The sequence below is a fragment of the Corvus brachyrhynchos genome, unplaced genomic scaffold, assembly GCF_000691975.1.
Source record: "Corvus brachyrhynchos isolate BGI_N302 unplaced genomic scaffold, ASM69197v1 scaffold136, whole genome shotgun sequence".
NCBI lineage: Eukaryota > Metazoa > Chordata > Aves > Passeriformes > Corvidae > Corvus > Corvus brachyrhynchos.
Genome location: NW_008239080.1, coordinates 5,609,185 through 5,627,051, shown reverse-complemented (window position 1 = coordinate 5,627,051; position 17,867 = coordinate 5,609,185). Strand labels below are relative to the sequence as shown.

General features: G+C 41.4%; 1 protein-coding gene and 2 long non-coding RNA genes across 5 annotated transcripts in view; 1 reads left to right on the top strand and 2 right to left on the bottom strand.

The window, feature by feature from the left end:
* Positions 1–11,468, top strand: part of LOC103619142 (E3 SUMO-protein ligase ZNF451-like) — a 35,786-nt gene extending 24,318 nt beyond the window's left edge. For 2 of the 3 annotated variants that reach the window (XM_017739284.1, XM_017739283.1), the window contains exons 14-15: positions 8,188–8,262; positions 10,303–10,373. In XM_017739284.1, coding sequence (XP_017594773.1) covers positions 8,188–8,262; positions 10,303–10,373 — 146 coding nt within the window. Of the gene's footprint in view, positions 1–8,187; positions 8,263–10,302 lie in introns of all 3 variants that reach the window. The other variant, XM_008637629.2, reaches the window with a different exon arrangement.
* On the bottom strand, positions 484–15,050 carry LOC108447929. Its single transcript, XR_001863628.1, has 3 exons — positions 14,967–15,050; positions 14,363–14,493; positions 484–522 (listed from the first exon to the last, which is right to left on the bottom strand). It is a non-coding gene; the product is annotated as an uncharacterized LOC108447929 (long non-coding RNA).
* A 423-nt stretch (positions 15,051–15,473) lies between these two features.
* LOC108447928 lies at positions 15,474–17,861 on the bottom strand. The gene is made up of 3 exons (XR_001863627.1): positions 17,730–17,861; positions 17,524–17,605; positions 15,474–15,644 (listed from the first exon to the last, which is right to left on the bottom strand). It is a non-coding gene; the product is annotated as an uncharacterized LOC108447928 (long non-coding RNA).
* Between the last annotated feature and the right edge of the window lie 6 nt (positions 17,862–17,867).

Below are 17,867 nucleotides of genomic sequence, written 5' to 3'. Positions count from 1 at the left end.
GCCACCCCAAGCATTTGCTGATCTTGATTTTTCAGGTGGATTATGGAGATACTCCCAGCCAGATGCAACCATACCAGTAAACTTTCTTGGCATATTAATTACAGAATTGTCACTTTCATTAGTGGAGTTCATTTTCTCAGTGGGGAGGGATTTTCCATAAAGCTACACCTTCCCTGGTGTCAGTAAAGGCTGGGAGATGATCTGATGCACATCAGCCCTGCTGAGAAGGACTTGGGGGGGTACTGGTGGATGAGAGGCTGGGTATAACCAAGCAATGTTCACTTGCAGCCCAGAAAGCCAAACATATCCAAAGCAGCATGGCCTGCAGGGCAAGGGAGGGGATTCTGTCCCCTGCTCTGCTCTGGTGAGACCCCACCTGCAGTGCTGTATCCAGCTCTGGGGACCACAGCATAGGAAGGACATGGAGCTGTTGGAATGAGTCCAGAGAAAGCCATGAAGATGATCAGAGGGCTGGATCACCTCTCCTATGAGGAAAAGCTGAGAGGGTTGGAGTTCTTCAGCCTGAAAAAGAGAAAGCCTTGGAGTAACTGAATTGCAGCCCTCCAGTACTTGAAGGAAGCCTACAGGAATGATGGAGAGGGGCTTTGTACAAGGGCATAGAGAGATAGAACAAGGGGAGATGGCTCTAAACTGAAAGAGAGTGTGTTTAGGTTCGATATTAGGAAGAAGTTCTTTACTGTGAGTGTGATGAGGCACTGGAACAGGTTGCCTGCAGAAGTTGTGGATGCCCCATCCCTGGAAGTGTTCAAGGCTAAATTGGATGGGGCTTTGGTCTTGGGTAAGTTGCCCCTGCCTATGGCAGGGGAGTTGGAATTAGATAATCTTTTAGGTTCCTTCCAATCCAGATCATTTTGTGATATTATGCATTATTGCATTCCCAGTACAAAGGTTTCTTTTAGAGTTTATTAAAATTCTTAGACTGATAGATCTCTTGTAATGTAATTAGAGCTGTATAATTGTATATTAATGTGGGTGGCTGTTTTTGCTTCGTGGACTTTTTGCATATTTTTTGGGAGGAGGAGTTGGAAGAGAGCTGTAACTTGCAAGCAGTTGATTCAGCTGTATGGGCTTCACTTCTGGTATAGTTTGGTGTGCAACTTAAAGATATGAGACCATGAGGAGAGGGGAATGACTGTTTTGCTATATAGGGGTACTTTAGCTCCCTGCCTGGGTAGTTTTTCTAGTATAGCTTCATTTGCTGGCATATACTAGCTCAGAGGTGATGACTTTGATCTAACCCTTTTCTGTGTATAAACTATACTCCAGTATGTTTTTTTAAATTGGTCTTGCTTCAGAATTTTCCTAATTTAACCTTTCTTTCAATGTCCTTTACTACATTAATATTTACTGTTACGGCGATTGGCCCTACCCAGAGGCTGCAAACCTTAACTTGCTGGCTGGCTGCTCACTGTGCATTCCACTTAAGTTACGCATGTGGGCACTGTAAAAAAAAATCCTTGAGCAGGAAGTTGATGGAATGACACATGATTCCTTTGGCTGTTGGCATTCCTTAGCAAACTTGTAAAGAACAGAATTGTCCCCTTTTTCTAGTTAGTTTCAGCAAGGGGGGACCCAGACATCAAGAGCTGCCTTTGTCTCCCCCTCTTGTATTAAAACAGAGTCTTACAAAATTCACTGTTGGTAATAGGTCTGTATTCACTGCTTAGTGGGATTATGTTGTTACCAAGAGTTTATAAAGCTTTTCTTTGAAAAGAGAAAGCCACCACATTGTACACACATAGTGTGTTGCTCAGCAACATCAGCCATCATTTGCAAGTCTTAATGTGGCAAAACCAGTATTGGAGGGTTGAGATGGAAAGTTGTACAGCGTATCATAGGCTGGTATAACTTGTTGACCTGTTACAGAAGAGCAGCTGAGTATAAGGAAATGCAAACAAGAATTGCTTGCTTTGTGACTTTCTCAAGTCTATGGCTATTCTGGAGAGAGAAGTAAGTGAGAAACACGACAGAGAATCATGTTGAAAAATATGACTGTTGTTGGTATTGGATGAGCTGCAAAATGAAAAAGCTCTTACCCTAAATCACCTTCACGGAGCTATCATTAGCTTCTGAGCATCTCGATTGTGTTTGGATGTGGCAATTTGACAGGTGCATCTTGTGAACCATTTTACTAGCACAACTGCTGTGGGAACTGTGGTACTGCATTAATTTTAAAATAAATAAATAAAAATAAAAGTTCCTGCATATGTTGCAATACTATACCAACTGTATGTTACTATAGGAAACCCTTGGTTGGAGGAAATGCTTGAATTTCCTTTGAGGTATGAAAAGAGTAGGCATTCTTACTCGTTCTCTGCTGCTGCCAAGCCTGAGCTCATAAATGAAGAAGGTTTTTGGTTTTATGCTGAAGCCACAACACATGATGGGAGCTTCATGCATGTTAATCAAGTGGTTTGGGAGGTGCAGAAGAGAAGAATTTTCAATGTCTTCCTTTGTAACAAAAAATTTGTAGTGTGCAGAAAAATATCATTATTCCATTGTCTATGTCTTGTGATGTCCTGTGGGTTGAAAGTACAGAAAGTACACTTTTAATGAGCGCTGGACAATGTTGAGGGCAAAGATGATGGTAGGTTGGGGTTACCATATCCATCTGGACACTGACAGGATTGCCACAACTTTTTGGTTCACAAGTTATTTTTGTGTAAGTTGATGTCTTTAGCTCAACTGTATCTCTCCCAGTTATGCTCATATGAGATCCTTCAGTGACTGCGCTTTTATGTAAAACAGACTCTTTTAAATAATAAGAGCAAATTTTTTGAAGTATTTCTTGTCCTTTCTTTTGAAGAGCTAGTCTGTCTCACGAGCCTGTCAAAATCAGTGGTGTGCTTAATGTAATGTTATCTGCCAAATAGCCGCTGTACCTCTTTCACTGACCCATAAAGTACATTTCACTGTGCTCAAATGGAGTTGTCAGCCTGCGTCTTCAATCTGCTACTCTTGCCTGAAGTATTTAAATACTACCAAATGCAGCTTCTGTGAGAGCTTTTATGTTTGGAAGAGCAGGATTTCAGTTCATTTTGATGAATGCTTCTAAGCTTCCTAGCTCCCACTATGCCCAAAAGCTTTTGTTTTACGTACAGCCAACAAAAGAATTTAAGAGGACAAAAGAACCGATTTATAGAAGACTTTGAGAATTGTTGCTTTCCTTCTCCACAGTCAAGATTTTCATGGGTGAAAATGAAAATCCATGTGTGGTCCAGTTTGAGGTCCAGTGTGAATGCTACATATGTCCCATCTCTGCTTTTTCCAAACCTTTAGTTAACAGATTGCAAATGACTGAAGTTAGGTCACAGCCTCCAGCCCCCACTTCCCTGAATGTGAAGGGCATGAGCATCTGCAGTGTGATGCACCGTGAATGAATTATAGTTTCTGTAGTAAGAATATATTCCTCTATTACAGCAGCCACAGCTTATTGCAGTACAGAGTGATAAGAAAGTCACCCTTCAGTTGTAACCTTGTGTTTAGCTACAACAGGAAGTTACTGCTGGGTTTGGTGTGTCAGAGGCATATCCTGTGTACATCTGTGAATGTATGTGTATGCCCTAGGGAGAAAGCGATGGACTGAGACCTAAGGTAATGAGCCTGAACAATAATTGTAGGCCAGTGGATGAACTGGGAAGACCTCACCACTGAGACCATACAAAAAAATTCTTGAGGTTTAGCTTAAATCTGGTTTTGAATTTGAGAGAGGTGTCTAAGATAAAGGTTAGATGAAAGTCTGAGTGACCATTACTATATTGGCCACAGTTCCCAAGAAGTGCAGTTGGAGGAGAGTGATGGCTTGAGAGCTTTATTTTTATTTGTCCGACTCTTGAATGAGCAGATGAACGAGCATCTGTAGGCAGAGATACATAGAGTGAAGCTTGCTTTGCATGGAGGAAGAGAGGTCTTGTATCATGTAACCCTCGGCAGGGAGTAGCTGTACTTGCATTTACAGATTATGTTACCTTAATGAAGAGAGATTAGAGCAGTAAGTATTGGGGAAGAGTATGTGGCAAGGATCCTCCAGGGACATAGGAAAGAAGGAATAAAATAAAAGCTTCTGGAAGCCAAGGGAACAGTATTTTAAAGGCAGCATGGTCGCACATACCAGATGTGATTGCTAACAAAGGTAAGGGTGGGGTACTGATCTTAAGTTTTTGGCTAAGTAATTACTAGGATCCCGAAATGAGGTAACAAATGGTATCCATGATGTAGCACTAAAACTCCAGATACCAGCTGTAGAAGGAAAAGGGTCAGCGGTTGGAGAGACAGTGTGATGTGAATGTCGCTGTTCACTGGAATGGGAAAGAGGCAGGTGAGTTTGGGAGTTACTGAAAAGACTAAGAGAAGGAGTATTTTAGGAGAGAAGGGGCAGTGTGGGGTGTGAGACTACATAGGAGACAAGAGGTGTGTTTTGTGGTAAGGAAGCAGGATGAAGGTTAGCGAAGGGAAATCGCGTCTCTGCTGGTAAACCTAATGGAAATTATGAAAGGATGGTGGTAACCGGGGAGGTTGCAAAAGAAGATCAGACATAGTGGGAGGGAGTTACCCTGAGCCATGTGGGCAACTAAGTTCAAGCTGTGGTGCTGTGATGGCAGGACAGTGGGTGGCACTTACATTCTGTGAAAGTTACCAGTCTCTCCCCAGAACAGGTTTCTGAGAGATGCATAAAATGTCAAAAAATCACTCTGAGCTCTATATTCATCCAGCGTTTGCTGTCCTGCTTTCTCATTCTTCCACAAGGAATATGTCAGTATGTGAGGACAATAGTGAGCAGTAGGATTTCTTTTGAAAGAACAAGTACAGTCAGTGGTTCTTAGCTGATGGGCGTTTGACAAAATGTACTAGAGAATAGTACAAGAGATCTTAAGATGTCTTGCCTCTGAAACTGGGCAACTGCTTTTCCTCTGACACCAGAGGAGTTGGGAGCTATAGCATGTGCAGAGCATTTTGACAAGAGAGCCAGGACATGCCTGATTTCTCAAAATAAAACATTCTTCATTAGAAGATGTCTGGAGTATCAGGAGTGTATGCTGACAAAGTGTGGGCTGGATGAGAAAACTGAGGTGGATTGAAAACTGGCTGAACAGCCAGGCCTGGAACATGGTGATCAATGGCATGAAGTTCAGATGGGAGTCAGAACCCAGCTGGGTCCCAGTACTGGGACTGATCCTGTTTAATGTATGTTAATGACCTAGACGATGGGGCAGAATATACCTACAGCAAGTGTGTTGATGACACAAAACTGGGAGTGCCAGTTTGTACACCAGAGGAACTGTGCTGCCATCCAGAGGAACCTTGACAGGGGAGAAGTGGGCTGTCAGTGAACCTCATGAAGTTCAACAAAGGGAAGTGCAGAGGTTCTGCGTCTGGGGAGGAACAGCCCCAGGCACCAGTATATGCTGACCAAGAGCCAAACAGCTGGGAAATGACTTTGTAGGAGAGGACCTGGGGCCCTGGTGGACACATGAGCTAGTGTGTGCTCTGGTGGCTAAGAGGTCCAACAGTACCCTGGGGTGCATTAAGAAGATTGTTGCCAGCAGGTTGAGGAAGGTGATCCTTTCACTTTACTCAGTCAGTTCATATCTAACAAGTTTGGAGCTCCCCCATGCACTGTCTTTTCAGTAATACACAAAAGCTATCTGGACGTAGTCCTGGGCAGTAGATGATTCTGCTTGAGCTAGGAGGCTGGCCAATACAACTTCCAGAGGTCCCTTCCAATCTCCACCATTCTGTGATATTGCCTGACCAGTCTGGTGACCTTTTATGATGGAGCAACTACAATAGTTGACAAGGGAAGGCTGTGCTGTCATCTGCCTAGGCTTCTGTAAAGGCTTAACACAGTCCCATATGACATCCTTATCTCAAAGTTGAAGAGATGTGGATTTGATGGATAGACTTGTTGGTGGATAAGGAATTGGCTGGATGGACATAGCCAGAGAGCTGTGGTCATTGGCTCCATGTCAAAGTGGAGGCCAGAGACAAGTCGTGACCCCCATGGCTCTGTTTTGGGACTGGTGCTCTTCAATATCTTCATTAGTAACACAGACAGTGGAATCGAGGGCACCCTCAGCAGATTTGCAGATGCCATGAAGCTGAGTGGTGCAGTTGACACACCTGAAGGACAGGATGTCATCCAGGAAGACCTGGACATACTTGAGAAGTGGGCCCATGAGAACCTCATGAAGTTCAACAAGGCCAAGTGCAAGGTGCTGCACCTGGGTCGGGGTAATTCCAGACATGAGTACAGCCTGGGAGGAGAACTGCATGAGAACAGAGCAGTGGAGAAGGACTTGGGCATTCTCATGGATGAAAAGCTGGGCGTGAGCCAACAGTGTGCGGTCACAGCCCAGGTGGCCAACTGCATCCTGGGCTGCATCAAAAGAGGAGGTCAAGGAGGGGGTTTCTGCCCCTCTACTCTGCCCTTATGAGACTTCAGCTGGAGTGCTGTGTCCATTTCTGGGGTCCTCAGCACAAGAAAGACATGGATCTGTTCAAGTCGGTCCAGAGGAGGCCACAAAGATGATCAGAGAGCTGGAAAGAAAGGCTGACAGGGTTGTGGTTGTTCAACCTGGAGAAGAGAAGGCTCCAAGGAGACTTCCAGTATTTAAAGGGGGCTTAAGAAAAAGAGGGACGTTTTATGTGGGCAGATAATGACAGGACAAGGGAGAATGGTTTTGTACTGAAAGAAGGAAGATTTGGATTAGATGGTAGGAAGAAGTTACTTACTAAGTGAGTGAGACACTTGACCAGTTGCCCAGAAAAGCTATGGATGTCCCATGCCTGGAAGTGTTTTTATGTCATATGTATTTATGCCAAGAATTGGGGTAGGGAGTCATTGCTTCAACTGTTCCACCTCTAACAGGTATAAAACTTTATAGAGCAGTCTGAGATGTCTTCCAGGCTGGAAGATTAAAAGGATAGTTAATAAGGGAGAAGCCTCTTGTGAAAAGCCTTTCCTTTGCACTTTTTCTTCCCTTTCATTAGTAATTGTAGTGACTGCTTTTGGGGGAGGAGGGGGTGTGGATTTTTCTTTCCTTTCTTTTGTTTGCTTTGGAAAATGAGGTAAAAATTAGTATCTCTTCTGCTCAGAAATAGGCAGCTCCAAAAAGAGTTCACAGTCAGTCTGCCAAGTGAGTGGAGAAAGACCATTTTAACTGCAGTGTATATCTGTCTTATTTCTGGCTTTTTTTTGGGTTGCACATTGATGTATTCATAAATGTGATGACTTTAAGGGGAGTGCTTCTGTTGGTATGACTGTAGGAGACCTTGTTGATTGCTAATACTGTAAGACCTCATTACAGAGACCATCTCCCAAAATAGCAATAGCCTGTAGCAGGAGGAGAATGAATGCATAACATGACTCATTGGCTTGGTTTTTAACCTGTACTTTACTGAGGCTCTGTTTAATGGGGAAAAAACAACCAGGAAAAAACTAAACGAACCAAACAAACCCCACACCACCTTAGGTACACAAATCCCTACTAGACACTTCAAAATAGAGCAGTCCTTCTGGAGCTGGAAACCAGCCTTGTGAAGAGCATTATTAAGAAAGGGAAAGGTTGCGGACTTTTGGCTGGGCTGGGTTGTGATGAATTAACAGATTAAACGAAGTGTATCAACTTTCTGCTTATATGAGACTTGAACAGCAACATCTGCTGAATTGCACTGCTTGGTTGAGTTTTAGCACTCCATTGTTCAAATGCAGTATTTGGGCAATAAAATACAGCTGCAGTTGTGTGTAGGCAGAGATGTGCTAAGGCACTTCTTCTCATAATTAAATCCTTGATATATTTTATAGAAAGTGAGTAATTTATAGAAAATGAGTCATTTTTTAATTACTGAATATCACAAAAAACCCCCACAAATGCAGTAGACACGGTAGCTTCTGCAGCTATTATTTCTTGTTACTGCTTTAACATAATAAAAAATTGAAGAAATATGCCTGTAAATTATGGGGAGAAGGGGAAGAAGGTAGCTGAAAACTGTCTCTTGAGTTGCTGTCTTAAACGACCACTGGAATGTATTCTTCTCTTGATGTTTTTTAGATCATAACAAGTCTACTGTTCAAATCAGTTGATGTTACAGTAAGAGAAATGCAAGAGAGGCTGTTAATATCTTTATTAGAAGCAATGTGTAATTTGTTTCATTTGTGCATTTAAGGTTCAGATAGTGAAGAGGATGAAGATATGAAAGAAACAGTGAAGAGGAGCTTAGAAGAAATAAACAAACAGGAAGGTCTGTTAATTTTTATGTTTCGGTGTTCAAGAGTACTATTAATTATGGACTATACAGAAACTAAACTTAAAATCAGTTTTACAGCAAGTGACCTCTTAGGAATGCTCTCTAAACTATGCTGGACAGTCTTGAGTAGTGAAGAATGCTGTGATGAGGTATAAATAAAAAAAATTCCTAACCTGAAAAGTATGCCAGCAGACTAAAAATCTGTTTCATTGGGACACCAGGGTACTGATCAATTGAAGACTTGACTGGGTTCACTTTGCACCAGTTTAATATGCCTGTTGTCTCAGAGTAGAACTATTGACTAAATACTTGAACTTCTGAATAAATAGTTGAAGATTAGGTATCATTTCACAATAAAGCACTCTGGTCTCCTAAAAGAGCTGTAGATTTTTGCACAAGGTTGAATCAGGAGCATATCTGTCTGTTCACATCCTATCTTTATGTTATATGAAATTGTTTTCGTCCTTTTGCTGTTGAGCTTACTGGTGGTGTTTAATGTAGTCATGCATTTTTGGTGACAGACCACAATGTACTTTGAAAATAATTTATTGTTGAAAGGCTTGATAATTCTTCCCCTCCACCTGATGGAAGTAAAATAAACTAAAAAAAAAAACAAAAAAGTTGTACAAGCTCAGTGATAAAACTGATAACAGAATATTACGTTCCCAGAATTTGTTCAGTTATAAGTTTACCAACTGTTACTAAATACTGTTGTTAAATGTCCAGCATTCATCTCCAGCACTGAAAGTTTGGTGCACTCCGGCCTCCCTCCCTAGTACTGGGATAGCAGTGGCATTTGGTGCATACAGGAGGTCCCACTTCTGGTGCTGCAGTGCAGAGCCATCTGACCTTATGAAGTAGTCTGCCTTCGATGAGTCACAACTTATTATTGGACCTTATTCTGGATTTTTGCACAGGCTTAGTGGCTAACTAACGACATATTTTAATGCAAGCAGTTGTCTGCAAATGGTTTTCTGTCTTTGTTTGTTTGTTTTTGTTTGTTTCTGTGACCATGTAATATTTTTCTCTAAGAAACTCTGTTTTATCAGTAGTTCTGGCTATTACAGGAAAGTCCAGGTGCATGGGAGAGCAGTCGTTGATATGATCTCTGTTCCAAATCTCAGCCTTGCATAAAACAGCCCAGCAATTATTAAAGTTTTAAAATTCTATTTCCTTTTTCATAAGAACAGACAGCTCTTTCTTTTTAACAGGATGTGCTTGTGTCCTCCTAAAGCAGAAAATGAATAATTTCATGAATGACACTGTGTCTGAAAGCTGCTTTAATTTTTCCAGCTATACTATTGGTATTAATATTTGCTGTACTTACAAACCTTGTCTAATTTATGGTATTTGATCGCTAACACCAAGAAATTAGTGCCCAAAGCAACCTAAATGTAATGCAAAAACAGAGTTTCTTTTTTGAGTAATATGAAAGTTGTTTGAGATTGTTAAGAAGCCAGATGAGTGCAATGCAATTTTTCTCCTCACCATCGAAACTGCTACAGCCCTGATCTAGACTGTTCTTACTGTTGATAATGACTTTTTATCTACTTGTCTGGCCTACCTAGTAAGAGTGACAACACTGGTGCCAAGTCAGAACATAGGTTATGGACACGTCTCTGGCTAAGGAACTGGAACAAAAATACTGAAACCTCTCTGCTTGTTATGTGTATGTGGGTTTTTTTCCAGTACTTAGTTTATTTTTCTTGGCACATACATATGGGTTCTAATCTTGCTATTATTTTGACCAGTAAATACATAGTTGCATTATGGTCTTGAACTAATCATTGGGCTGCTCTTAGTTAATACAGTTGAACGTTATAGAGGTGTTTTCCATATTTTGTAGTGTTGAAAAGATAGTATACAACTGAAGGAGAGAAAATATTTTCATCTGTTTCTCAGGGGTTTTTTTGAAGTCTACTGACATTGCCCACAGAAGTAAGCACGTGCTTTATGTAGTAATATTAAGGTAGTTGTGTTTATGGCTAGTTATCACCTTCAGTTTAAGATTATAATCTTGTTTTATTTATGCAGAACTGCAGGATGCAGAACTGCAGGATGCAGAACTGCAAGAAGCTATCAAAAGGAGCCTTGAGGAAATGTAAATGAAGATACTTCAGTACACTAACACCATGCCATCAGAACTGCTCACAAAAATGGAAGCTTGCTTATATATTTACAAGGATTCAGAAATGCCACCTTAAAAGCATCTGTATCTGGAATTGTTAGATTAATAATCTAATGTCCTCTGTCATACTGATGAACAGCTGGAGTTTATTCATATTCACAGCAATGTGTTATGTTTGATAAAAATAATTTTTTAAGCCTTTTCATATTTGATTCTAATGGGTGATGACTAAGTGTCTCCAATTTAGCTGTTTAAGGTATTGCCTAATTAGTAGGCTGGTCTTACTAGGTATTTTGGGGTTCCTGGTTGTTCAGTTGGGTTTTTTTTAAATTGGTTCTTGTATTGAATTTTTTTTGTCACAAAATGTCATTGTCTTTATTTACTTTTTCATGTGGTCTTTGCAACAGATAAAAATAGTAAAGTCCAGTTATCTCAGATTTGCCTGGCTAATCTTGTTATAAAGAGAAGCTTAGATCCCAGGTTTGTTGAACATATGGCCTGACTCTTGCCTGTGGCTGGTCTCACTTCGTAGACCATAATTTTGTGTCTGTCCTGTTTGTTATGTATGTCAGAATCAGGACCACAGGCTGTACAGTTAGTTTACCAGCTTTATTTTTATAAATGTGTTTGTTTTTTCAATAGTGGAAGAGTATTTGGATTTGATGGCTTAAAGTTTGACGAGTTCATTGCCTCTCCTTTACCTGAGGCAGGAACAACCTTTTAAGGGAGCAGAATCTAAATAAATGTCCTAGTTTCTGTTTGGAATACATGTGAGAGGATTTAAACTGTAATATTTCTATATACTTTTGTCTTTGCTCTCTTCTGTTCATGAAGAGGTGGCATTGGATAAATGAATGTAAATGTGCTAATTATTTTTGTACTGTCTTTATTTTAAGTGAAATTATTTCTGTGTTTAAAATTATCTATGTCATCTTTTTTCAGTTTTGTTTAAAAATACCTATGCAAACTTTACCAGCTTTACCAGCCTGTTATACTTCAGTTATTGATTGCTGTCAATCAGTAAGAAATCTCAATATAATAAAATGTCAACTTAATTCTTTTTTATGATTCACTCACCTTGCAAGTTTGCTTCTACCTGCTGTACCCTTAAATACTCATTATGCAAGCAGATACTTTTTGTAAAGAATAAGAGGCAGGGAAGGCTGGATTTTTCTCACTATTCCAAAGAGTCAGCTTAACTACAGCTGTTTGTCATCATGCTTAGAAAAGCTGGAAGACTGACACTGGTTTATTTCTAATCACAACTCTGATGCAATTGCTATGTCTGAAGCGAGTAGAATTAATGAAGAATCTAGTGAGGTATCTCAGCACTCATTAGCAATCATACAGCTTGAAGAAACTCTTCAAATGCCAGAAAATAGTTTGAACACTTACGGTGCATTTGAGTGTGGCTCCCAAATGTTAGAGGGTGAACAGGACCTCTTAGTGCTTTTCCCTTGTGCCTGCTGCTGGTTTTACTACTGCCAGTCTTGGATTAATTGTACTCCTGGTCAGATTTAGGTGTGTAGTTCATACTGCTGCTGAGAAAGCCCTGTTCTGGGAGATTTTGAGTTGCCTTTAGCTACTGACACAAGGTAAATCGGTTCCAGAACTTTTCCTACCCAGTACTTCTGTTAAAGAGTGGAATGAAACAGAAAACAATATATTCATCCTCAAAAGCATCTCCATCCAAGTTATAGAAGCTTTTGGGCAGGTTTTTCTTCATGTAGATCCTAAAGTTTCAAATTCCTTTCACATGAAAGGATGTTTCAGCTTGAGAAAGTTCTTTTGCTCAACAGTTTTTAAAACCTGGGTAGATAGTCTTCTCCCAAGTCTGCTATGTTAAAATTTAGTTACGTGCTTTATTTCTCAAAGCATTTTATTCTGTCATAAATGTAAAGTTTGCTCGTTCCTGATGGGCCATGACTTAATGGGTGTCATTAAAAAAAAAAAAAAAAAAAAGTCCAGTGTGCACACATATTCTGTATACTTGAAGCTCCATTTATTAAACACATTGTATCGGCCTTGTCATCTGCTTACCAAAACAAGTAGCAAATCCCAACCATTGATGCTTTGGCTTTTATAAAACTAAATGGAGTTCCAGTTTCTCTATTACTTTTATGATAAAAGTAGTCTGCAGCATTAGCAACCTCTTGAAATTTGGCCTCATTTTGAAGAAAATGTTGGTCTCTTTGAGGTTCTCTCAACTCAAATTTTTCTGTGTGAAATTTTCTGCCATCACAGGCTTGTGATACTTCTGTTTCCAGAAGAGCAGAGAAAATTGGATTCTTAAAACACTGCATGTACAGACATGTGAGTTGTTACTCACCAACATCTTGTGGTTGAACACCTTCCGCTGGAAAAGTAGTCTTGTAAATGTGTTCCAGAATTTAATGGTTTTGTCCGGTGAGTCTTGTTTAACTGGCTGAAATTTTTGAGGTTTGTCCTCCATGTGCTGAGAAATCTGCCTTTGTTTACAAGCACAACCTGTTAAAAGGGCCTTAGCCAGTATCCTTTACATTTGTACTAGAAATGATTTGTCATGCCCTTTTCAAGAGAATTTACTTTTGTGGTGATGTTTGAGTTCCTCCTTTGTTAGTCTAAAGTAATTCAGTAGTGCTTTTTTGTATTTATCTTTAATGAGGAAAAAGTCTAATCTCTACCTGACTATCCCCAGCTGTTCATTTTAATGCTCTTAATTTCTGTATGGTGCAGGTGTTTAGTTTTACAAAACTGAAACCGTGACAACTTGAGATTGGTATAAGCCTCTTAACTCTTTGGTGCTTTGTGTGCCACATTCTTGTCAAACAAAATCCCATTTTGGTCATATTCAGAGACAAGATGAGATACCAAATAAGTCAGTCCAACTGTTACTAAAGTCACTGGAGCACTGAAGTGTTACATCTGCCTGATTGCATCTGCTATTTAATAATATTTTTTAAGAAGAGAGATATTAGCTGACTGTAAGATACTTGCTTTGTATATATTTTTTGGGTGGTGGGTTAATTTTCTTAGCTCTTCAAGGAATACAGAAATGACCACCACTGTTCCTGTAGTGGTCATGGAATGCAAACCTTTATGAAATCTTTACCAAATATAGTTAAGTTTATAGAGGTATGAAGTTATGCCATCGTCTTTCTTAAAAGGAAAGTGTTCTATTATCTGCTTGCAGTGTCCTGGCTATGTTTACAGTGACTGCTGTAAATTGGAAGGTGGTGAGGAGGATGAATGACGAATTGTTTCAAAATTAATTCAGAAAAATTGGCTGACATTAGCACAAAGATACTTTCTGGCAATTCTTTCCAGCTAAGCAGCTTTATGAAAGTCTGCATCTGCATTTTTCTTTGGTGCTTCTAAATCCCTTCAAGTTTCCTGTAGAAATTCTTAATTCAAGTGGTTTGGTGCTCAGTAGTAACAATCTGGGTCAAATAATATGGCCTGAGATATTCTAAAAGTGGATGTAAACAAGTCAGAAAACTTACGGCAAATGGCAAATACATGCCAAGTGTGTACTTTAACGGAAAAGCTCTGCATGCATGGAAATTTAATGTAAAGTTCCCTTTGTAAAATCTGTGCAAATTGGTTTTCACTGACTGCAGTATCCTGATTTCTGGTAGTCCTTCCCTTTGGTTTTTTGCTCAGAGCTCCACTGTTGAACCGAGCATCTGCAGCTGTACAGAATGCACTCGCTCACTTAATCGTTGACTTTGCTCCAGTGAGAATGAACTGCTGCATGCCCCAAAATGGTCATAGCAGCTCTCAGATTGCTCGTGGGACAGAGGGCTTCATTCAGACTTCTGACAGGCCTGGGACCTTGGGGCTTGCCTACACAGTAAAACAACTGCGGCGTGTAGAGGCAAACCCAGGGCTAGTTTTAATTAGCATTGCTAACAACAGCAGTAAAGACACAGCAGCACAGGTTCAGCATTCTATGATAGCAGACATGTATGTTGATTGAAAACATACCCTGAACAGTCGGGTTGGCCCGTCTTTTTTGTTATGGTGCTGGGGAGACTGCAGGCTGGTTTTGGTTGGCTGGCCTGAGCCATGGATGCATCCTTCAGCCATGTCTGGGAACGGTTGTGTTTCCAGAATACCTGTGCACAAAGAAGGTTCTTAACAGAACCACAGAATGCTTTGGGTTGGAAGAGACCTTAAAATCATCTAGTTCCAACACGCCTGCTGTGGGGAGGGACACCTCCAACTAGACCAGGTTGGTCAGAGCCCCATCCAACCTGGACTTGAACAGTTCCAGGGATGGTGCATCCACAGCTGCTCTGGACAGCCTGTTTCAGTGCCTCACCACCCTCACAGAAAATAATTTCTTCCTAGTATCTAACCTAAATTTCCCCTCTTTCAGCTTGAAAACACTAAGTTCCTGTAGGTGAAGGCAGGAAAATAATCCTTCATGGCATTTCTTGGGTGTGGACTTTCTCTTTGATCCTGTTCCATGACAGCTCATGTGTAAGTGTTAGGGTATGTGACAAGGTATATATCAGGGTTTGAAATAAGGCAAAGCTAGAACTGAGGTACTATTTAGCAGCGTTACAATTTACAGTGTATTAGTTACCTTTTAGTGTAGGTCGTCTTCCTGGCTCTAGGACTTCTGCAGATACATCACATGTCTGAGACCTGGGAAAGCTGCTCTTTCTGCTGTCTCAAGGGACTTCGTGCATGTGAATGAGACTTCTGTTCATTGCTCTGTTTTGCATTCAGTGCCCATTTTTTACAACGCTGTAGTTTAAACAAGAGACAGCCCGTGTTTTCACTGCTGTGTCGGGAATGCGGGAACAATGGGATACACACCCTCTCCTCATGTTCTTGCTGGTGCCCATAGCCAGAGCAGGGCTGTGCAGTCCTTCACATGACCACAGATGTGGGGACATGGGAGAAGACAGGGACATTAGCATGGCATTGCCAGCAGTCCTTATCATGCTTCACCACTGATGGCAAAGAGGAGGGTGAAATATGTGCTTTGTTTCAGGTATGAGCCCTTCCTCCTCCCATTGCCCTGTGGCCCAAAAGGACCCAATTCCTGCCTTTCGTGTCCCCAAAACTCCCCCAATTCAGCTGTGAATCACTTTTCTTCCTGTGAGGATGAACTCCAGTCTTTCTAGACCAACCATTTGTTATTTTGAAAAAGTGATGCTAACTGTCCCTTTACATACCTTGGCAAAAATAGAGGAGGTGAGGGCAATCTCCTCCTCTAGAGAGCAGGAAAAGCAGTTTTCAAGGTCCTTCCAAGTCTCTGAAAGGGAAAATATCCCAGTTTCCACAGGCAGTAATTTCAAGACTTGTCGTGGAAGACCATTTTTGCTTTTAAACTTGCATTTTGTTTCCATAGTTTGCTATTCTCCCTTCTAGTGTAAGGTGTCCTTTTGCTGTTCAAGAGGGTAAGTCAAGTGTGATACATTTGGACACTTACAGCTGTTCTGTGCCTGTGATTCAGCTGTTGTAGCTTCTACCTGTGTGGAATTAAACCCCTGTTTACCTGTGCCAGGGAAAAATGTTCAGAGCTGTTCAGCTACTTTGATTTCTGCTTTTTAAACCCAATCTAATTGATGCTTAATAAATTGGCATGGGAAGAATAGAAGGATCCCAGGAAATAAATGATTGCAAACTCTGTGTCATGGCTACAAATGGTTTCTGTTTGGGGTGGGAAATGGTTTTTAATTATCTTCTATAGAGACTGGAGAGAGATGGATGGAACAATTGTTCAAATGAAGTTATTTCCATGATCTCACAGGCAATGAGCCTTGCTTATCCAACCACGTAAAACAAAGAGAACTCAGGCAATTAATTTAACAAGAGTGCTTGGGACATGATATCATTCTGAATGGACAAGCCTGAGAAAACAGCTATTTTGAATCACAGCAGGATAAGCATACAAAACAGTATCCCTGTGCAACAAAATCCCTCTTAGCTGGGTGCCAAAAATTGGTCTGTTAGAGCCATGGGGTATTTGCCCAAACCTTGACTTCTGGGAAAAGCAAATTCATTTTTAAATATTCACAGTAGTGGCAAGTAAAGCTTATGTGTGGCTTGAATTGCTGGTGCTTGTAAGAAAGAAGGTACCATTTCATACAGTCAAGTTAAATATGTTCTTGGGACAATACTAGATGTAGATCCACTACCTTGGCTACCATGAAATAGATATATCTTTTCTTTCTGGCACATAAAGAACATAAAACACTCTTCTTTCCAGTAAGCCTTTTTGTATAATCTTGGACAATAACAGCTGGTGAAACAGCTTCTTTTCTGTAAGTAGTAGGGGGCTCTTGCAGTTGGCAGGAGAAAGATGCACTATGAGAAGCAGTATCTAAAGTACCTTTTTTTTTTAGGGATGCTGTTCAGGTTCTGCATGCAGTAAGGCCTGCCTCTGGTTTAACTTTTCACTCTTCTCAAGCTGCTGAATTTTTGAAGCCCTTCTTTACTTTTTCTCCTCCTGTTTATTGCACTTTCCACTGTTTTCAGTTTTGTAATTCATTTTTTAATTAGCTTTAAATAAAAATAGCAGTTGGGTGGTTGTGAGTTTCTTGTTTTATTTAATGAAAGAGCAAACCAAGAACCAACCATACAGATCAGTTCTGGAATGCAGATCCTCGTACCAACAGCTCCCATCTCACACAGAGTTAATATAGATATTGAAAACATCGTTATTCCTCCCATAGCTTCTGGTTTAACTACAGCCAGAGTTTATGCTGCTTTTGGCTGGTCCAGGTTTTGCTGCTTTTGTCACAAAGGGGAGGGGGGACAGCACCAGGGCAGCCCGGGGTCTCTCTGTGCCCCAGATGATGACAGAGAGGAGCAGAGGCACCACACGGCTGCCGCGTGTCCGGGTGTGCGGTGGCCGGGCACCCATGCGGGGCAGGTGACGCTGCGGTCACAACAGGGAACACTCGACTGCTGTAGTCTCATCCCCACGCACAGCCCCTCCATCCCCACGCACAGCCCATCCATCCCCACGCACAGCCCATCCATCCCCAGCTCGCTGGGGAGCTCTGCCGCTCCATCGCTGTGTGCGGAGAGGGGGGCGTGTGGGGGCAGAGACGAGATACATGGAGCTCCTGGAGGAGGTCCAGCGGAGAGTTACTAGCTTAACCAAGGGTCTGGAGAATCTCTCTTACCGGGAATGTCTGAGGGAGCGTGGGCCTCTTCAGCCTCGAGAAGGGGTGACTGAGACGGGACCTCATCAATGTGATTACGTACCTAAAGGATGGGTGTCAAGAAGATGAATCAGCCTCTTGTCCGTGGTGCCAAGTAATAGGACAAGAGGCAATGGGCAGAAACTGAGGCACAAGAAATTCCATCTGAATCTGAAGAACTTCTTTACCGTGGAGGTGACCGAGAACTGGAAGAGATTGCCCAGAGAGGTTGTGGAGTCTCCCTCACTCGAGAGGGGGCAGGGAGGTCGGACCAGCTGACCCAGTGTGGTCCCTCCCGACCTGGCCCGTCCTGTGGTTCTGCTGCC